The 22,886-nt window shown below is 34.5% G+C and overlaps 2 protein-coding genes across 2 annotated transcripts; both read right to left on the bottom strand.

Annotated features, from left to right (window-relative positions):
- Positions 1-3,282: 3,282 nt before the first annotated feature.
- LOC102117267 (olfactory receptor 8U8) lies at positions 3,283-4,242 on the bottom strand. Its single transcript, XM_005577885.3, has one exon. The coding sequence runs from the start codon at positions 4,240-4,242 to the stop codon at positions 3,283-3,285; it is 960 nt and encodes a 319-aa protein (XP_005577942.2).
- Positions 4,243-16,827: 12,585 nt separating this feature from the next.
- LOC102117631 (olfactory receptor 8J1) lies at positions 16,828-21,992 on the bottom strand. The gene is made up of 2 exons (XM_005577886.3): positions 21,954-21,992; positions 16,828-18,111 (listed from the first exon to the last, which is right to left on the bottom strand). The coding sequence occupies exon 2, from the start codon at positions 18,089-18,091 to the stop codon at positions 17,141-17,143; it is 951 nt and encodes a 316-aa protein (XP_005577943.3). The 5' UTR covers positions 18,092-18,111; positions 21,954-21,992; the 3' UTR covers positions 16,828-17,140.
- Between the last annotated feature and the right edge of the window lie 894 nt (positions 21,993-22,886).

Consider the following 22,886-nt stretch of genomic DNA (forward strand, 5'->3'; position numbering starts at 1 on the left):
GTCAGAAAATAAATTTCTGTCATTTAGACCACACCGTCTAAGTTGTGGGGTTTTTTTTGTTGTTGTTTGTTTGTTTTTTACTGTAGCCTCAGTTGAATAAGAGAGCATCTCTGAAAAAGCAAAATAATCCTCTACAATGAGAAAGGCTTTGTTGGGGGAGGGTGGTAGAGAAGAGGATGAGTGGAAAGCAATTACAAAACTACTTTTTTTCCCTCCAAATATAGTGTATTTTCTGCTATCTGAGGATGAAGATAGACAAGATTCCCCAAATATGTCTTTTATAGATTTCAAATAGGAAGTGAAAATCACAATTGAGTTTACACATAGTCAGCTGAAAATACATAAATGAGAAGGCCAATAAGACATTTGATACAAACACTGGGATCCAGTCATTAGCTGATCCCTTAGCTAGCTGAGCAGAAAATCCCAGTGACCACACACTACAGGAAATACAGATTTTACAGAATTAGTCCAAAAAGTTGCTAAGAAAACAAATGGCCACAATAAAAATTATAACTATAAAAAGTGCTGGGCAAAACCAACAAACCCAGAGTGTGTGTATGTGCGTGAGAGTGTATGTGTTTGTGTGTGTATGTGTGTAAGGTCTGATTGCTATAGTTGATACTGATGTAAAATGTCCAGGTTTGACAAAAATTAGGAACAAAGAATTAGGAAATTAAGTTCCGTTGATGAGAAAAAAAAAGCAATCAATAGAAACTTTTCACTGAGCATCCTTGCTGTAGGTCTTTCTATACAAAAACTTTAAAATCTCTGTTATAAACATATTAAAGAAAACAAGAGAGTCCACACACAAGAATTTAAAGGATGAAAACAATATCTTACCAAATGGGAAAAAATTTAAATACATACTTTTTAAAGAACCAGATGGAATATTTGGAGATAAAAATACAATAACTGAAATGAAAAATGTACTAGTTAGCCCAAACAGAATAGTGAGAAAGCTGAAGACAGAATTAGTAAAATTGAAAATAGGTAAATAAAACTTGTCTGTTCTAGAAAACAGAGAAGAAGAATATTACAGAAAAATGATTAAAGTCCTGGTGACTTCTGGGGCACCAGAAAGTGGTACCAATAAAGTGTGCCATATCAAGTGTACCAGTAAAAAAAAGGTGGGAGTCCCAAAAGGAAGGAAGGGAGAGAAAGGGGAAAATACTTGAAGAATAAATTACTGAAAACTTCTCCAATTGAAAAAAAAAAAAAAAACAATTAGCATGTGGATCTAAGGGACTCAACCAAACTTGAGTTAGATTAACACCAAGAAACCTTTAGGCTAATCAAAGTCAAAGTGTTGAGAGTCAAAGACAGCAAAAAATCTTGAAAGTTGTTGGTTGATTCTATAGAAAATCACAAGTTTAACAGATGACTTCTTACAAGGAAAACATGGAATGTAATGGGATGACATGTCCAAACTGCTATAAGAAAACAATTGTCTACAGGGACTACTATATCCAGGCAAATTATATTTCAGAAATAAAGATGACTTAAAGACTGGCCTGGGTACATGAGATTAAGATAATTCATTGCTAGCAAATCTGCCTTATAATAAGTACAAAAGAATGTCTTTCAGAGGATAAGAAATTATTTTCTATGAGAATTTCAGTCACAGAAATACATGAATCCCACTGGAAATGGCAGATATGTCAATTGTTTTTTATATTTATTGACATATCGAGTCATATTATTGATACAGTCATATGTCTGTGTATATATAGTCCACATAAGTATTCTCTTCTTAATTTATATAAATGATATATAATTGTATATTTCTTCTGTCCTCTTGATGGCATAAAATTGCATACATATTCAATTGTAATAATACTGTCTTGAGGTTTATAAGTAGACACTGCAGATGTGTGTGTGTATGTATGTATTTACATAGTGCTATGCTAATGTTAATCTGAAGTAGATTGTGGTAAGTTAAAATCAATATTGAAATCCTTAGAGCAACCATTACTAATGCATGTCTGTGTGTGTGTTTGTGTTTGTACATATTTAACACATCAGAAATTAAATTTCTAACTTAAAATTTTTTAACACAAGGCATTAGAGCTCAAACAAGGCAATAAAAAAAAACATGAACTATTTAGAATATGAACAACATGAGAGATATAAATTCAGCCATATCAGTAATCGTGTTAAAAATGAATGGACTTAATACTCTAATTAAAAGGGAGAGCTATTCAGAGTTCATTACAAAGACAAAATCTGATTATCAGCTGTTTACAAGTGACAAAATGTACACTTAAAATCACAAATATAATGAAAGTAAAATGATGGAATACTATTCCATGCTTAGAATAACCGCAAGAGAGCTGAAGTAATACTAAAATGTCAGAAAAATATAGACTTTTAGTCATTAAATGCTATCATAGAAAAGGAAGAGCATTTAATCATGCTAATAAGGAAAAAAATCAGTAAATTAAGTAACTAGAAATTCATGCAGAAATGACAAAAGAACCCTGAAATGTCTAAAATTAAAACTGACAGAAAATAAATGTAAATACATAATTTAACTTGGGATTTTGATATCAGTCTTAATAACTGATAGAGCAAATAAAGAGAAAACCATAAAGCTACAAAAGGCTTGAGCAACACTATCAACCAGCTTGATGTGAATGAATCTATAGAATGACTCTTGATTTAACACCGGCTCTCTCATTAGCACTACTATCATTTGGGGATGTATAATTTTTTGAGTGAGGGGCCATGTTGTGAATTGTAAAATATTTTGCAGCACACCTGGCCTCAACCCTCTAGATAGCAACAGCATTCCTTCACAGTATCCTGTCATTGTGAAAATCAATAATAAGCCTAGGCATTGCCAAATGTCCCCCTGGAAGAAACATTACCTCTATGTAGAGCCACTGTTGCAGGTAATTTAATTAAATATTATTAAATTTAATTTTAAATATACTATAAAATACTCAATGTATTGTTAAAGAACTCTTATAACCTTGAACGGGGCATTCAGAGTGCTTTCATTTTTTCTATTCTTGGCAGCACCTAATTGTATAACTATTAGATGAGATAATACATTTTAAAAATACATTTTTCCTGTGAGAAATGATGTAAATTCTTATGGTACTTTCTACATATAATATATGATTTTAAGTCAAAATAACTTACAAAAATGCAAAGAATAATTTTTTTCCAGTAAACAGATCTTTATTGCTTACCAATTATGAGCAAGGTACTCCAATAGTTATATTAATATGGGGGAAAATCTAGTTATGAAGGAATGCCCATTTTTGTCTATTGAACTCATTTTCTCAGTTTCAGAAACATAAAAGCTTGGTTTCTATTGATGATGACTTTCTTCAGGGCATCTTTTACATCTTTGTTCCTGAGACTGTAAATCAAAGGGTTCAACATGGGAATAATCACCGTGTAGAAGACAGAGGCCATCTTTTCTGCGTCAAGAGAATGGCTTGAGCTTGGTTGTAAGTACATAAAGATCAGGGTGCCATAGAATATGGTGACCGCCAGCATGTGAGAGCTACAAGTGGAGAAGGCTTTACGTCTTCCTTCAGCTGAGCTCATCCTCAGGATGGCAAAAATAATGAACATGTAGGAGACAAAGACAATCAGAACAGAGCAGATGAAAGTGATACCAGCACAGGCCAAAATCCATAGCTGTTTGAAGCGAGTGTCTGAGCGAGTTAGTCTGAGGAGAGGCAAGTCATCACAATAGAAATGGTTGACAATGTTGGAGTGACAATAGGAGAGGTGGAAGGTGAGGATGGTGTGAAATAGTGCCATCAGGAAGCTATAGCTATAAGGAACTGCTACAAGTTGAATGCAGATTCCTGGAGACATTACAATCATATACAATAGAGGGTTACAAATGGCCACATATCGGTCATAGGCCATGGAAGCCAGTAGCAAGCACTCCGATATCATGAAGGTGAGAAAGCAACCCAGCTGAGTAGCACATGCATTGAAGGATAAAACGTTTTGTTTGTACAAGAAATTACCAAGCATTTTGGGTGTAATGACAGAAGAGTAACAGAAATCAACAAAGGCTAGGTTGCTAAGAAAGAAGTACATTGGTGTGTTGAGCCTTGTATCTGCTTTAATGAGTAGGATCAAACCCAAGTTGCCTACCACTGTGAAGAGGTAGATGGATAAGAATAGCACAAAGAGGGGCATCTTCAACTCCTGATGATCTGTGAGGCCCACAAGAATAAACTCTGTCACTTGGGTGCAATTGATGTGAGCCATCTAAATGCCGAAGTAGAGAAGAGAGTTAAGTCTGAGTCATATTTTAATAGTGTAAATCCTATATGTGGTGTTTTCATATTTATTATATTGTAAAGAGTTTAATTAATTGGATTTATTTATTTAACTAATAGAGTGATTGTTAGCATACTGGAATACTGTAAATGTGATGGAGAGCAAAAAGAATATAACACCATATAAACATCTTTATATCTATAGCATGAACTTGCATGAATGTAGGGAATGAATCTTCACATAATCTTATCCTGTAAATTAGAGGAAAATTGATATTTGCTTTCCAAGAGATTTGGAAATTTATGTTTCTTTACAATTCAATTTGTGTCTCTGTTTTTTACCTTTTGTTAAAAAAAGACTTAATTACATTTTATCCATTAATTTTTTTTTTTACTCTAAAGTGTATCATTATCTTTTCCTTATTCATTTTGACTAATTTTTATAATTGAATTATTGAATACCCAAATAGTATCAAATATCGTATGTCTCTCAACTCCCTTTTCTTCTCTCTCTCCCACCGTTATATCTAGTAATTGAAAACAGAGCTTTCTTTAAAAACTTATAAATTTCACACTCTGAAAATTACTATGCAAATACATTTATAAATAAGATAAAAGCCTGTGTTTCTTCACTGTCTTCGGATTTTACTAATATCTCTTGTGTATTTACTTCTGCTCAATTTATCAAAGAATCCATTTCAGTTATTTGTGGTTTGTATTAATAAACATATTTATTGAGCAACGTTATGTGGTAAGTAGTAACTTTCAAAAAATAATTATTTACCTTAATTTCATTCTAAGTAAATTATATTTATTATATTTATAAGATATATTAGATATATAATATGTAAGTATATACTATATATCCTAAAACCCTAATACAGGTGTAACTTTAATGTCTAATTATAGCAACATGGAAATTGATGGATAAGGACCTAGGAATCCATAAATTCCAAATCTCTAATTGCATGTTAAAAACTGAAAGTCAATTTTGAGTTAAAATAGGAAAAAGAAAAGAGAAAAGAGAGGTAAATAAAAGGAGAATTTCTGGTTTTTGCACTGCTCAGACCAAACCCTTCTCAGGAAGACTAACTTTGAGACTCAAACTTTTATATGACAAATCATAGAAATAAATAGTCGTTGTAAGATGGCATGGAACTAATAAATATAATGAAAATAGTACTTTTGTTTCCCTGGCATCCACTTGTATTACATATTCTTTCGTTTTCTAGCGTAATCTGTTTCATTCTATTTAATCCAAACAACGCTTCTTGGGATCCTAAAAAGTGGGTTTATGATCTACTAGTAGTTACAAGCACAGCTTCAAAACCTGCACACTAGTCCCCACATACTGTACCATTTTCACTAACATGAGTAGATAAGCAACTTACCTTTAACAGTTCCTAGCTATACCACCCACTGTGATCTGTAACCAAGACTGTGAACATTCTATCCTTAACACTTCCCTTGATTTTGTCTAACTGCTACTCTCGTAGAAGGTTATTTCAAACATTCATTTCTTTATTCAATAATATATAGTGGGAACTATTAATTTTTAGAGTGTGCACAGAGTCTGAAGATAGAGCAGTGAAAGAATAGACAGTAGTCCGGGCTGGAAAGAAAGCAAGCTTTATCCAACTTTCCCCTATTTTTCTGTCCGTCGTTTTTCTCCACCTATAAAACACAAAACTCTGAAATGTGTGCATACAAACTATTTTACTTTGAATCCAAAGGAGAGCATACATTATATGTGAAAGGGCACGTGACTTTTTATAGTATCATCTCTGAATATTTTTATTATCCCAGTTCCACTCAACTCTCCAATCACCAGGAGTATTCATTGTTTCAATTAATGATTGATCTCAATTTGCCAATAACAATATGCCTTTCCATACTTCTCTATTTTTAATCTTGCCATTCCGACTTTCTTTTTTTTTTTTTTTTTGAGACGGAGTCTCGCTCTGTCGCCCAGGCTGGAGTGCAGTGGCCGGATCTCAGCTCACTGCAAGCTCCGCCTCCCGGATTCACGCCATTCTCCTGCCTCAGCCTCCCGAGTAGCTGGGACTACAGGCGCCCGCCACCTCGCCCGGCTAGTTTTTTGTATTTTTTTTTAGTAGAGACGGGGTTTCACCATGTTAGCCAGGATGGTCTCGATCTCCTGACCTCGTGATCCGCCCGTCTCGGCCTCCCAAAGTGCTGGGATTACAAGCTTGAGCCACCGCGCCCGGCCCCTACTTTCTTTCTTTACAGAAAAATAGACAGTGAAAATGGAAACTCCTGCTTATCTTTCAAGCTCTGCTGAAATATCACACTTTAATGAAGAGCTCCTTAATTTTTCCTTCCCATGTTGAGTTAACAGCTTTCATATTTGTCTTCCAAAAACATTTTAGACATACCTAATCTATATTTCATCCCTTATTACAACCATCTGTTTCCATGTATCTTCCCCTGATAGACTTTAGACGCTTTGTGGTTGAAAGTCATGCTGTTTGTATTCATTTCCTAATGTAGTCTCTTCTAGATGTTAGATAATGGGGAATTAAAGATTAATTTTGGAATGACATTTGAATATTTCTTCCCCTTACCCCTAGGATATATCATTTTCTTTGGAAAATATCTCTAGAGACATACTAGTAATCTATGTCTAATGAATGCCCCACTAATCCTGGGTAAAATTTCCAGCTCCTGCAAGAGGGGAAAGCAGAGTTTGGGCATAAAATATATAATTTGGTCAATAACAGAACTGTTTATTTCCAAACATTTTAAAAAATTCTAAACAGGAATTTGTATTTACTTCAATCTAATAAGAAATATTTTAAAATCACAATGCATACATGCATATAAAATTAAAATAAGAGAAAACTATTTTATAAAATGTACTTATGTGTAATGTTTTTTCTCTAATTATTGTATTGCACTCTTTTATTTTAAAAATACTTATCCTGAGTTAATATAGCAAATGTATTAGCTCTAAATGAGTCAAAGCCCACCATCTTGAAATACGCTCTCTTCTACCTGGGAAGAGGATACTTGTATTTCTCCTCATAACAGGTGTAGATAGCAATGACTATTTGGTTTTTGTCAGTGTCTCTCTCCCAAAGGATCTTGTTACAGAGTATGAAGCAAGTAAGATTATCATAAAAATTACAGTCTGTGCTTCATTGGAATTGCAAGGCAGGCTAAAGATTTATTGATCTGATCTGTTTTTAAATAACTGCAGATGTGAAGCTATGTTTTTAGTATGACATTATTATTAAGGATCCCCTAACTTTAAAAACATCATTATATTTTTATGTTTTACAAAATATATTTGCTGTTGTAGATTTAGTGCCAATCTTCAATATTGGTTTTGAAAGGCAACTAGCTAACTACCTTTTTTGAAAATTCTCACAGATAGCTTTATATGAAATGTGTATCCGGTTCCTCCAAGGACCTACTCTTTAATACTACATGCATGAGACATTTTGCAAAAGCTCTGGGCTTGTGCTTATGTCCTAGTCACTCCAAACCAGACAATGGATAAGAAATGTCTTGGCAATTCCTGTGTGAGTAAGAAGAGTGGATTTGTATATTTTCTATATTGGCTATGAATTTAAAATCATACCTGTAGTTTTCTGTCAAGTAAATTTCTAACAATAACACTAGCTTTATGAACACAGTACTTTGACTGAAACAGAAAATGTAACAAAAGCTTAGAAATCACAATTTAGTTAAATGGTGTAAATATTAATTAGGATAAGACACTGACATTCTAGCAGTTTCTAAAACATGGCCTTTGTGTTCTAGTATTAAGGTTTGAGTACTTGCTATTCTCTCTGCTTGGAACACTCCTTCTTCACATAGTCACAAGCCCTACTTGCTCTCTGATATTATTTTATATATTTGCTTATTATCCATCTTCCTTGTCAAATAGAAACTCCAGAGGAGAAGAAACTTTGTTTTGTTCATCACTGTACCTTTGGGGCCTAAAATACTATCTTGCACAAATTAAGTACCCAATACATATTTTTGAAAGATTGTAATATATAAATCTTCTGTAGCATGTGGCCATTTTGTTGAAATAGATACTTTCATGGTCTTTGCAATTTTGACAGATTCAGGAACAAAAAATCAACTAAGGCTATGACAAGTGTTCACTCACAGCTTGATAATTAATGGAGTTATTAAAAATATCATTCCTTGAACTTTTAATAATATTCAAAAGTAGATGAATCCTGATGGTTGAATTTACTTTTACCATCAGAGACTAAACTTTATTATTACTACTATTGTAATTATTCAGTAACATCAATACTCCTTCAGTAGGTATATTATATGTCGGGCATTATGCCACACACGCTTTCAAAAGTTGTCAAATTGCATTATCTATGACATTTCTACTAAAAAACATTTTGGGTTTTTTTTTTTTTTTTTTGGAGACCGAGTCTCACTATGTCATCCAGGCTGGATTTTAGTGGCATGATCTTGGCTCCCTGCAACCTCTACCTCCCAGGTTCAGGTGATTCTCTTGCCCCAGCCTCCTGAGTAACTGGGATTACAGGCACCCACCACCATACCCAGCTAATTTTTGTATTTTAAGTAGGGATGGGGTTTCACTATATGGGCCAGTATGGTCTCGAACTCCTGACCTCAAGTGATCTGTCCACCTCAGCCTCCCAAAGTGCTGAGATTACCGGTGTGAGCCACAGCGCCCAGCCCTAAACAACATTTTTGTAGTTTCAATCGTTTCCTCTGTTTTGTCTATTAAGTTTTTAATTTTGAAAAGGTGAATCCCTAGGGTTTTTTTTTCATTAAAATGATAAAATTATAAGTAATTTTTTTACAGCATGGGATTTTTTTCAGTGATTGTAATAGATTTGACTCTTGCAATGAGCAATTAAACAAAAAATAAGCAATTAAACAGAGATACCTGTGCTTACATCTGTGCCATTGGTTGATAGAAGTGGAAGATGGGTCCGCATAATGTACGGAAGCGAGTACCCCGCATCACCACAGTGTAGTTCTCATTAATCCTTGGAAGCGAAGTCCAGTGTTCTCTCCACTCCTCTAATGAAAATTTCGTGTTTTCTCAACATTGTTTTTTCCACTTTGACTTGTGTAGGTGGAGATTGGGAGGTTTATTTGTTGGTTTTAATCCCCATTTTAAGGCCCTAGAGAGTTTAAAATAAGGTGTACTTTTCATGCGATGTCCTCCCAGAAGGCTCTACTGGGACATTGCTATTAATCTCATTTTTTCTCCTGAGTTGTGGGAGATTATTATGTAAGAACTTTGAGGTAGAGCCAATGTCAACAAATGAAAAATATTAAATAGTTTAGAGACTTTTTCATATTAAAAAAATCAATACCACTAATAAATATGCAATTTCTAGGATCTCAAGTCTGTCATTGAAATGACATTATTATTAAAATAATAATAAATCTAATAATTGTCCTCTAGGAAAATCATTAAAGATAAAATATATCTTTCTAACCTAAGAAGAATAAACATTTATGTAAGAAATTTGAGTTTTCTAGATCTTAAATTTTTCCAGCTGACAGAATTTATTTTTCTAATGGAGAATTTATAATTGACAGATAAACCCTAGTGAATTTGGGTTTTCTTTTTTGAGTGATACTGTAGTCAATAATATGGCCCTACATTTGGAGTATAAATGGTTCCAGTTGTTTTAAGGGGAAATTTATTCATGGTCATAGGGTAGTATTAGTGATAAAGACTTTATTGGGAAAGCATAATTTATGGATGCATCTTGGAGAATTAATGTTAGAAAATCACTAAACTTGGTGGCAGTATGGATTACATTGTCACAGCTTCAGATAGCTTTTGGAAATGTATTCGAATTCTGTGGAGATGAGCATTGTCTGACATTTCTAAAACTATTTATACTAAGCTTGACCAGATAAACCATTAGATTAGAGATAAGAAAGCCATATATTCCACTCTCAGAGAAAGAAGTTGAAAATGATCAATGGAGATGACTAGAATGAACACTGTGATTCTAGATTAAAAGCTGTGTCATCATTATGTGCTTAAGCTTATCTAAATAGATATAATAGTGAACTAGGTAGGTAGGTAGAGAGATAGACATAAAATATATAATATATATGTGTGTATATGTATATGTGTGTGTGTAGATGATAGATAGATAGATAGATAGATAGATAGATAGATTCATTTTATTTAAAAAATAGGCTCTTAATCTGTCACCCAGGCTGGAGTGCACTGGTGTGATTACAGCTCACTGCAGCCAGCAACGCCTAGGTTCAAGTGACCCACCACCTCAGCCTCTGAGTACCTGGGACTACAGATGTCCACCACCACATCTGGCTAATTTTTTAAATTTTCGTAAAGATGGGGTCTCTCTATGTTGTCCAGACTGATCTTGAACACTGGGGCTCAAGTGATCCTCCTGCCTCAGCCTCCCAAATTGCTGGGATTACAGAAGTGAGCTACCACACCTACCCTATTTGTGTATTTAAATGGGTTATTATCCATGCTTATAATTTCTGTCTAAATTTGCTGAAAGTGGCTAAAAAGAGTGACACCCTAGGAGCAACCAGCACACCTTGTATCTATACCTTGATTTCTAAATACTCCGTTGGTGGTTCTATCAGGAGTCAAGCCCATGGTTTCTAATGACAGAATATGTTCATGTATCTTTCTTCCGCAAGAATGAAGAGGCCTGAGGATTTTGTGTGGAAAAACATACTAGACTTAGCAACAAAATTTCATTGTTCAGATTTTCATTTTTAAAGTAAAATTCCATTTATTCATATGGAAAAGGAGGGAGAGGGGCCACAGTAAGTCTTAGCTACGAGAGTGATGTTGATGAATGTCAGATATTCTTCTTGTTTTTGATAAAGTCCATACTTATTCAGTTTTCTTTAGTTTTTGCCCAATGTTCATTTTATGTTCCAGCATCTATTCAGGATAGAATATTAAATTTTGTCATTATGTTTTCTTATGCCCTCCTGACTTTTCCTATTTATATGACTGTGATAGTGGTCAAGTATTTTCTGAAATGTCCCTCAATTAGGCTTTTTCGGATATTTTCTCATGATTAAACTGGGTAGTTGGTTATTGGAGAGGAAAATAATAACTGTAAATTGACTTTCTAATCCTATCATAATGAAGGTACATACTATCCATATGACTTATCGCTGCCAATGTTAATCTTGATCATCTGGCTGAAATAGTGTTTGTCAGTTTTCTCCAGCGAAAAGTTACTCTTCTCTCCTTTTCATATTGTACTTTTCAGAAGGAAGTCAATAGGTGCAACTTATACTTATAGAGTGGGGAGTTATGCTTCACCTCCTTGAGGGCAGAATAGCTACATAAATTAGTGAGAGTTTTGTAGGGGACATTTGTTTAGTTTCTTCCATTTATAATTTGTTCAATCATTTATTTCTAACAATACGTTATAAAAATTACTTTATACTTTGGATAATTCAATTCTAATATTCTACATTATTTATTTCTGTTGATAATAATATCAATTATTCTGACTTTATTCATTGAAAGCTCTTTCACTTTGCACCTGTGTTATTTTGACATAGCTCCATCATCGTGTTTATCTATTGTTTGCTTCCTTACTTCTTCCCTACCTTTCTCTCTCTCTCTCACTTTCGTTCAGTGCTTCCTTAACTTCTGGAACTATAATATGCTCTGGATTCATTACATAAATGTCCCATCCTTTCCTAGTCAAATCTCAAAGGAGCCCTGGCTCCTTTTTTGGAATATTGTTATTAGAAGCTATTATTTGGGTTCTAAGTCTGTTTGCTGCACTGAATTGTTGACATAACTTTAGGCCTTCTCAGCTGACAGATGAAGGAGGTAGAACTCTGGATACTCGCTCATATATGTTGTAAATACATATCTATAATTATTTCTATCTAGTACTTATATTAAGTTGATTATAAGTTCATTTCATCGTTAACACTAATCTCTTATCACATGGATCGCTCTAGAATACTCTGCTTGCTAATCTGCAACCTCCTACTCCAATAATGTGAAATGTGGGGCCAACCATCTGCCATCCATTTATTTAACTGTTCAGTTCTAGTATACAATCATACTTGTTTCAAAATTGTTAAAACATATCCCTATGAGACACAACTTTATAATTACACTGTAATGTATAGTTCATTCATTCATTCTGCCTTTAATTTTTCACACGCTATTAGATGTTACTTAGGTCAGCACATTTACCCCATCCCTTCCAGAGAAATTGTTTCATGATTGTGTGTGTGTGTGTGTGTGTGTGTGTGTGTGTGTGTGTGACAGGGTCTCACTCTGTCTTGCAGGCTGGAGTGCAGTGGCACAGACTTGGCTCACCGCAACCTCTGCCTCCTGGGTTCAAGTGATTCTCCTGCTTCAACCACCTGAGTAGCTGGTATTACAGGCATAGGCCATCACTCTCAGCTAATTTTTGTATTGTTAGGAGAGACGGGGTTTTTCCATGTTGACCAGGCTGGACTCGAACTCCTGGCCTCAAGTGATATGTCTACCTCTGCCTCCCAAAGTGCTGGGATTACAGATATGAGCCACCAGGCCTGGTGTGTTTTGTGCATTTTTAACACAATGTATTGTTTTGTCACATTCTGCACTCCTTTTCAGGTTCCTCAGACCTAATAAATGATTTATTTTTAAATTTTCATTCATTAACATTTACTGTCTGTTCTGTATACCTCTATGAGTATTTGAAAAGGGGATGATGTCATTTATCCACCATTACGGTATTATGTCATACTGAATAGTTTGGCTGCAGGAACTAATTCCATGTATTTCACGTATTTAACTACAGCTTTTCATCCCTCCTTTCAAGCAAGGCTTCTCATTTCCTTTAATAAATAATTATTTTATACAATCACCTTTTTCTATTTAAAAAAGTAATACTGGTGTTTAAATTTTCAGAGATATTCTGGTAAATTCACAGTGTATGATTTAATTGCTGTAGGCATTATCTTGTTATTTTTTACATTTTTTTTAAGGTCAGCAATAAAGGAAAGTAATAGATGGAACCCATATACCCTGATTCACAAGAGAGAGGAAGTATGAAACAGACAGGATTGGAAAATATCTACTCAATGCTTTTATGAAGAAACTTCTGAAGACTAAGAAAAGTACTCAGGCTGGGCATGGCAGCTAATGCCGTAATCCTGGCACTTTGGGAGACTGAAGTGGGAGGATTGCTTGAGACCAGGAGTTTGAGACCAGCCTGGGCAACATAGTGAGTCCCCGTCTCTACCAAAAAAAAAAAAAAAAAAAAACCATGGTAGGTGGCACATGTCTGCCGTCCTATTTGGGAGGTGAGGCAGAAGGATCTCTTAAGTGCAGGAGTTTGAAGTTACAGTGAGCTATGATCACACCACTGCACTCCAGCCTGGGAAACAAAGCAAGATCCCTTCTAAAATAAAATAAAACAAAGAAAGATATTCAGGAATTTCTTCCCCAAAAAAGTTGTACTCATTGTATTGTTAGTTTCTTCAACACATTTTGTTTGAAAGGAACATAAATACAACTTGATCATTACACAAAGAGTGGTTTAACATTCACTCTGTACTTCAGGGTCCAAATAAAATCAAGCATTTTCTGAGACATTCTTCATAGCACCAGGTACACAGCTTGTACAGAGGTCCAAACATTTTTTTGCAAATTTATTTCAAAAGATAATTTTTCTCCTTCCCTAGAAATGTCCAATATGGTTACATGAACACATAAAAATAATATTCCATTAATTTATCATCACATTAGGTTACATGATAATTTTTAAAATTAATAGTTATTGTATTTAATGAAGGAAGTAATATTTCTCCATAAAAAAATAATGAGGTCCTGTCATGTACAACAACATGAATGGAACTGGAGATCACTATGCTAAGGGAAATAAGCCAGGCACAGAAAGACAAACTGCATGTTCTCACTTAATTATGGGAGCTAAAAATGAAAATAATTGAACTCATGGAGATAGAGAATAGAAGGATGATTACCAAAGACTGGGAAGGGTAGTAGGGGGATAAGGGGGGAAGTGAGGATAGTTAATGGGTATAAAACATAGAAAGAATGAATAAGATCAAGTATTTGATAGGTATTTGATAGTAGCTGTGGACTCATCATGTATAAGTCTTATTGTGTTCAGTTACATTTCTTTTATACTGATATGTTTAGAGTTTTATCATGAAGTGATGTTGAATTTTGTCAGATGTGTTTTCTGTCTTTGTTGAATCGGTCATATGGTTTCATTCTTCTTACTGTAATGTGATGTATCACATTTATTGAGTTGCATATGTTGAACCATCTTTGCATTCCTGGAATGAATTCCACTTGATCATAGTAGATTATTTTTTTAGTATTTTATTGAATTCAGTTTGCTAGTATTTTGTTGAGAATTTTTGCATGTATGTTTCTCAAGGATAGTGACCTGCAGTTTCCTTTTTTTCTTCTGTCTTTTTCTGGTTTCAATATCAGGGTAATAATGCTGGCCTTGTATAATGAGTTTGGAAATACTCCCTTATCTTTAAACTTTTGGAAGAGTTTGAGAATTGGTGTTAGTTTGCTTTTTAATGTGTGGTAAAATTAGGCAGTGAAGACATTGGGTCCTGGGCTTCGTTATGATGGGAAGCATTTCATTATTTATTTTGGTCTTCACAGTCTGGGAAATTCTTTTCTGGGAACACTCTTAAACTGTAAACTTGCTTATAAATTTTGGGCAGATTGTGGTGGCATTGTACTTAATCCTGTGACCATGGCAGCTGTTACAGTGCTAGGTGATACCCTGAACTCAAGACTGCTGTGGTCAGTGCATCCTGGGGCTGGAATCCTGGTGACTGCTGAGGCTGGTCCAGCACTGGCGTACACTCAAAGTCCACTGCCACTAAGGCCTGATTTGCCCAGAGCCCAAGACCAATGTAATCAGCCATCAGTGAGGTAAGAAATCAGGTACATTTTGCCACGCCTATAGGTTCATGCCTGGCACCAGGCCAGGCCAGGAGACTCAGTCTTCAGGAGGTTCAGACCTCAGTCAGGAGTTACCAGCCTGCATTCAGGGTCATGAGGGGCTGCCAGGTGCTAGATTTTACTATAGTAGTGCCAGTGTTGGTGACAAAAACATATCCTATGCTCACTTTCTTTTATTTTTCCAAAGCAGATGGTGTGTCTGTCTATGATGTGCTTCCTCGGTTTGGAGGAGAGGTGATGTAAAATTGTTCTTCTTACTCTCTTCAATGCATCTTTTCTTACTACTATGCTCTAATCAGGTGCTGCAAACTCCTCCTGATTTCCTTAGCTCTTGTGAAAATATTTTTGCGCATGGATATTTGTTCAAATTGATGGTTCTCTGGGGAGTGATACCTGGAGAATCCTATTCCAATATCTGGCTCCACTCTCCTATATTTCTTTTGATGTATCATAATTATCCTTACTTAAGATTTACTCTCTATACTTGAAGAAACTCCTCTACACTGAAACACCTTTATAAATAAGGTGAACATACACATAGGATGTAATAGTTTTTGTTTGCTTTTTTTGTTTTTTTGGGGGGAGTTTTTTTGTTTGTTTGTTTGTTTGTTTTTACACAGAGTCTTGCCCTGTCCCCCAGGATGGAGTGCAGTGGTGAGATCTCAGCTCACTGCAAACTTCACCTCCCATGTTCCAGCGCTTCTTCTGACTCAGCCTCCTGAGTAGCTGAGATTACAGACATGCACCACCATACCATGCTAATTTTGTATTTTTTGTAGAGATGAGGTTTCATCGTGTTGGTCAGGTTGGTCTCAAACACCTAACCTCAAATGATCTGCCTGCCTAGGCTCCCAAAGTGCTGGGATTACACGCATGAGCCACCATGCCCAGCCCCAAGATTCATTCTTAAGAGTTCCATGTAAAAATTCCTCATGAAGCTTATTAACATATTAATTTATGACCTTTATCTTATGATTCTGATCTGTTAATTCTGAAATACAGCTGGGTCCCCTCATATTCAAAGCTGTACAAGAAATTTAAATGTACACTCAGTGAACAAGAGCTATCAGAAAGCAGAACAAAATTTTTATAAAATGAATTTATTTTTATTTCCAATTATATAAGAAACTTTCATTAACATGTTTCACTTAATGTATAATAATATCATAATGCAAGGCATTCATTTTGTACACTAAAGAAGAATAATACTTAGAGTAAGGAGAAAGGGACATTTGTACAGAATCCATGGAGTTTATAAATCAAATTCAGCCTGAAAGCATATTAACTATGATACTCTGTGTCTCTCAATAAAAAATTGTATAAATTATGTTAAGTGTAATAAAATTATTATAATCTTATTCTGGTTAGCATTCAAAATATAAATTCATTGCTAGTATTCATTTCATTCTTAGAACAAAATTAAGAAATCTTTAGAAAATTTTATTTTAAATAAGATTGTTAGTTTAATTTTGATAACTTAGATGAAGAAAAGGATCTTAATCATCTGTAATTTCAATTTTTCAAGAACTGATTTACTATACCCAACTATACCTAGAGGGCAGTGAAAGAAGCCAAAGAATAAGGAAGTCAGTTTTACTTCTCTCACCGTATTATTTTGCTTCATTCAAACTTATTTAACTTTTTTTAATTTATGTTTTTTCTAACTGCTGGAAACCATTTTTATTTCAAACTGTCTACCTGCTTAATCCCAGGCAGAATTGGTGAATAACATTTTTTTTCTAACTTAACTTCACAACTAAAGAGTTTCAGCTTATTTTTTAATTCAAAGTTCCCTAAATTGTATCTTCTTGTAATTCCTACGATTGCTTATGTACCTGTAAGTCAGTGCCCTACCTTTTCTTTTTCCTACATTTTCTCTTACAAAATGGCAGCTTATATTAACTCTCTCCTCATTTACCTGTATAGTTTAAAATTACAATGTTTTTAAAAAAAAATAGCGCGGATTTGTCATGAATCTCTGTAGAGCAGCCTTCACATCCTTATTTCTCAGGCTGTAGATCAAGGGATTCAGCATAGGAACCACCAACGTGTAAAACACAGAAGCCATCTTATCAGTATCCAGTGAATGGTTGCTTCGAGGCTGCACATACATGAATAGTAATGTCCCATAAAAAACTGTGACTGACATCATATGTGAAGCACAGGTAGAAAAGGCTTTTTTCCTTCCTTCTGATGAACGTATTTTTAGAATAGACAAAACAATGTTGAAATAAGATACTAGAACTATAATCAAGGAACCAACCACATTTGTAGCTGCAGATATAAAGACAACTGTTTCTGGTAAGTAAGTATCAGAGCAAGATAATGCTAACAGAGGAACATTATCACAGTAAAAATGATTGATTATATTAGAAGAGCAATAAGACACAGAAAATACACAAGATGAAACCATAATAGCTGTAGAAAAGCCATAGAGGTATGTGAGGGAGACCAGCAGGAGGCAGAGCCGCCGAGACACCACCACCATGTAGAGCAGAGGGTTACAAATGGCCACATAGCGGTCATAGGCCATCACAGCCAGCATCATTACCTCAGACACAATAAAGAACAAGAACCCTCCCAGCTGGGTGGCACATTCATAGAATGAGATAGTTTTCTTCTTTACTAAAAAGTTAATCAGCATTTTAGGGGCAATGACAGTAGAGTTACCAAGATTGATGATAGCCAGCTGTCGCAGGAAAAAGTACATGGGGGTTTGAAGTCGAGAGTCAACACTGGTAAGGGTGATGATGCCCAGGTTCCCTGCCACGGTCAGCACATAGAGCACCAGGAAGACCAGGAAGAGGGGAATCTGGAGCTCTGGACAGTCAGAGACACCTGTGAGAATAAACTCAGTGACCCTGGTGAAATTTTCAGGAGTCATGTAAGAGTTTGCAAATTCATCTGTTTGGGGGAAAAGAGAGATTAAAAACTTTAAAGAATTATCTGTATGACTGCCATTAGCACAATTCCTTGGTAACATTTCTTTGAATTATGTATTAATCTAACTCAGTTATTAAACTCGAGCTTCTAGGTCTAATAAGTAAACTTGGTAATCACTTGGGAGAGAGAAAGAGCAAGTATGGAAAAGTATAATAAATTAAGAGATGATCCAACATCATGAAAGATTTTTGAGGACTTACTTCCTCACAATCTTATTGAAATATGAGTATATTCTTAGTTTGCAAACAGCTGAAGCCACAATTAATATTTTATATCATTTGCATTGAGCATGACAGGCTTGAGGCATTTCATGTCTGCAAATAATCCAACTTCTAAATCTGAGACTTCTTGCTTTTTCTTAAGAATGATGATTGCAGATACTATCCTGCTCCATTTTCTTTATTCTATCATTGTATAATCTGTATTAGATACACATTTTATCATCCATGTCTGTTTGCTTTTTCTCTCTTTTTTAAATTAACTCTGACTAAAATACATGCAGGTATGTCCTCAGATCTATTTTTCAGGTGACATATTTTCTTTTTAGCTTTCAAAAATAATGTCAGTGAACATTTTATTATTTTTGTAATTTCTTGACATTATGCCTTACTGTATACTGCTATCTTTTCCTTCTTTCTCATTTCTTATTTTGTTCTATTTCACAAGTTTGTACAGCTCCTCATAGTTTTCACATTGTATTCTATGCTTAATCACAATTTTTATTTATATAATTAGATATCATTTTTACCACTTATAAAGCATATCTCCTCTTTTAGTTGATTTTTTATTCATCTTTTTTATATTTTTATATTTTCATTACTGTAATGAGTAAATATTGTTATTTTAGAGATTTTCTGTGATAACTACAATGCTTATATTTGACATATAAATTAAATTCTATTTTAATATGGCTAAATATTTCCCTTGAGTTCTTTATTTTTAGGATCACCACCTACCCCTAAGCCAATTAGAGTGCCTTCTCTGCTATAATTTATAGTTCCGCTGGCGTGGGGACCTGGCCCAAAGAAATCCTGTCTTAGTCCCATATCTAAAAATGTGGAGTTAAGTTCCAGAGAGTTAACAGTATATCATTAAAAATGTCTGAATTTTAAAATCCCAAAGCTGTTCACTTATTTTCTCCTTCTAAAAAAGAGATCCAATAGAAAGAAAAATAGAAAATTATTCTGCAGTATGAAAAAAGAATGAAGTGAACCAAAATAATTCCTAACATTGTTAATATTGATCTCAGTTTGATTCTGAAACCAAACATCACACTTTTTCTTGATTTTAAAAATAGTCTTCTTATTTATTTATTTATTTATTTATTTACTTACTTATTTACCACCTGTTTATTGAATTCCTTACTCTGGTAACGTGCAAACTTCAGATAAATTGCTCATCCCTCGTCTTATGGACCTGCTATTCCAATGATAGGAAACATACAAAAATCTGATAAAGAAACAAATAAACAAGATTATTGCACACTGCAATAAGTGTAATAAAGAAATTAAACCAGAAGATACATTATGATAACTTGGGAGAATATTTTCACGTGATATGTTAGGGGAAAGTCTTTTTTAATTTTAGCAGTTTCTTTTTTATTTTTCATTTCTTTTTTTCAACTTTTATTTTAAGATGGGAAGGCCTTCTTGAGAAGGTGACATTTGGGTTTGCAGTTTTAGTATTCCATCTGCAGCCTTCAGCCACTTTGTTGTCCCCCTTAGCAAATATGCCAGCTATCAGCCAATATGAATGCTTGCAGATTGTATCAGCTACTCTGTTTCTGATGAAACCTAGTGCTTTACTGGCTTTATGTTTTATTTGAAGATCCAATAATTAATTCTTAAAAGTAATCATTTTAAAATCACAAAATTATATTCATCCTGTAATTTTCTCTTTCAAATATCAAGATTGCACTATTTGTCAATTTCTATGAATACTTTCCCATTTTATGCACCTCACTCTTCTACTTCCTTAGAGCAAGCACTTCCATTAATTACTGTATCCTTCCTGGTTCTTTTAGATTGACTGGTAGGAATGCCAGTCATTAAGGCATTTTGTGCAATTAAGTTATGTTATCCAAGCTATTTTTTACAATATTTAAAATATGCTTTTACCTCATTTACCATCAGATTCACGTGACTTTTCTGGTCATCTGCCTTACCAAACATGCATTAATATTTTTATTTCTGACCCTCCATGTCCTCACTGGTATTGATTCTCCTGAGATTGCTTTCTTTTTTTGGAGGGGGGCCGGGGGAGAAGCAGAATCTTCTCTGAAAGAAGTTTGTCCCCCATTTGTAGCAGTGGGTCCATACATTTAAAAACCGGATATGAGGGTAGCATCAAATGAGGCTAATGAACTTTAATTTTGTAGTATTCAAAAATGTCATTTCTGATTACTCTCTAGGCATGTTCAATCGTTTCAAAAATACTAATGAATTGAGAGAGTAGAAAGATAGATGAATTGTCTTCTTTTTCTTTTTCTTTTTCTTTTTTTTTTGAGACACAGTTTCACTCTGTCACCCAGGCAGACTGGAGGGTGATGGCGCGATTTCTGCTCACTGCAACTTTCACTTCCCAGATTTAAACCTCAGCCTCCCAGGTAACTAGGACTACAAGGTGTACATCACCACGCTTGCCTAATTTTTGTAGTTTTAGTAGAGACGGGATGTTGGCCAGGCTGGTCTCGAAATCCTGACCTCAGGTAATCCACCTGCCTCGGCCTCTCAAAATGCTGTGATTACAGGTGTAAGCCACCATTCTCAGACCCCAATAAGTTATCTTTAAATTAGTACAGTGTTTTATGGCTAATGTCTAACAATAATAGCCTTTAACTTTAAAAAACTGTTCTTATTTTTTCCCTATTACTAGCTTTAGTCAACAATAATAGCCTTTTAAAAAGTGTGTTTTTTGAATACTTTCCATGTACTTAGGCTTTTATTTTGTTACACAATCTGAGGGAGAATGAAAAGAAGGTAAATTTATTTTTGAATATTCTATTTTAGGTTAGTTAAACTAAGGGCAACCCAGGCAGTGAGTTTTTCTGTATTCGTCTTGATAATGTTGTAAAGTTTTGTCCCATCACGTCTGGAATCTAGGGTTGGGCAGTTTATCTTAAAGTCTTGCCCCTGCTTTTGGAAATGTCTCCCCGCAAATTGAAGTTCTTCTTTTTGATATCTAATGGAAGTTCTTCTTTGCTATTTCTTCTGAACTACAATGCTGACAGATTTATTTTATGACAAGATAGGTGGTTTAAACATTTTCTATTACTGCACTGGATTACATACTGTGCTTCTACGTATATTTGCTTGTATATTATCACATTGAATGGGTAATTTTTCTGAGAACACTTGCATTCTATGCCTGTATTCTAAAAAAAAAGAGGCATCATTTTAACTTTGGGTAGTTGTATATCCAATTTTCTTTCATAGGTTATCCTGTGCAACATACAATTTTTATTGTAAATAATATTGCAAAAGTAAATATTGCAAAAATACTGATATGATCAGTCTCTGAGCAAAAATCCATAGTTTCAGTAGTGACAGAATTTACTTAAGTATCTGAGACATAATGATGCCATTTCTAACTTGGAAGCATAAATAGCTTGATCATATTTGATGCCCCGTATTCCTAAAATGAGTTATACATCCTAAAAACAAACTTTAGTTGAAGCATTGTATTATTTGATTATACATAAATCCCAGTGTCTTCCAAAATAAAAGTGAAGTGGATCATTTTAAGATATGGTTTAGGATCTTTTAACGGTCACTATACAAAAAAGAAAAGTCTTTTCCACCTACCTCTGAAGGAGAATCTGCTTCAGGTTCTTAATGAGAGTCTATACATGGCTGTGGCAATGAGAGGTAATGAGGTTTTAAAAATCTTTGAGACCTTAATTCTGAAGCACAGGCAACTCAAGTATCTACACATTGCCTTTTATGTCTTTGGGGAAGATGCCACATGGGACTGGTTTCTTAACAAGGTCTCCCTCTAGAAAGTCAATCAGACACCCCATGAGTCCTTCTGGAAGTCTGTGTTTATTCTGTATTATTGAAGTGAATTCAAGTGCATTACAGCTAAGGGTCATGGGGGATTAAACTGTGTCTTTTAAAGTAATTCATTTCCATTCGGAGATTCATTATTGCAAGATGGGATATATAAGAACTAGGAGCTGATGGTATCACAATCAGATTTTTAAAAGCTGTATCTATAAATAATATATTTATTATGTCACTATCTCTGTTGTCTACCTCCACGTCTTATTTTAAAGTATAAAACATAAATTCCCTGATGAACAAAGGGATTTTTTAAAACACTAAACATTTAGTATGTATGCATTTTTATCCATGTAATGACTAATGGAATTGTTTAGAAAGGAATATGCCTTGGGGAAATTATCATATTTAGGAATTAAGTCCCCTTTGTAGATCCAAAGATCTGCTCCTATAGGCCTTAAATTAAAGCAGAAAATGGAGATATAGAGCATGATGACATTTATGTACAGTATAAATCAATGACATAGAAAACTATTGTATGCTTTGTAAGAACGCAAGAAAACAAACAGATTCACCTTGAGTTATTTTGTGTTGGTTTCCCAATGGTGGTGGTTGGGATTGGGTAAAGAAATGAAGATGAAAGGTGTATTGAAGACTATCATAACAAAATACCACAGACTGAGTGGCTTAAACAGTAGAAATTTGTTTTCTCACAGTACTGAAGGATAGAAGTCCAAT

This window comes from Macaca fascicularis, chromosome 14 (assembly GCF_037993035.2).
Source record: "Macaca fascicularis isolate 582-1 chromosome 14, T2T-MFA8v1.1".
Lineage (NCBI taxonomy): Eukaryota > Metazoa > Chordata > Mammalia > Primates > Cercopithecidae > Macaca > Macaca fascicularis.

Excerpts from the sequence above, each read along its gene's own strand:
- LOC102117267 (XM_005577885.3), bottom strand. The coding sequence starts at position 4,242 with ATGGCTCACATCAATTGCACCCAAGTGACAGAGTTTATTCTTGTGGGC.
- LOC102117631 (XM_005577886.3), bottom strand. The coding sequence starts at position 18,091 with ATGACTCCTGAAAATTTCACCAGGGTCACTGAGTTTATTCTCACAGGT.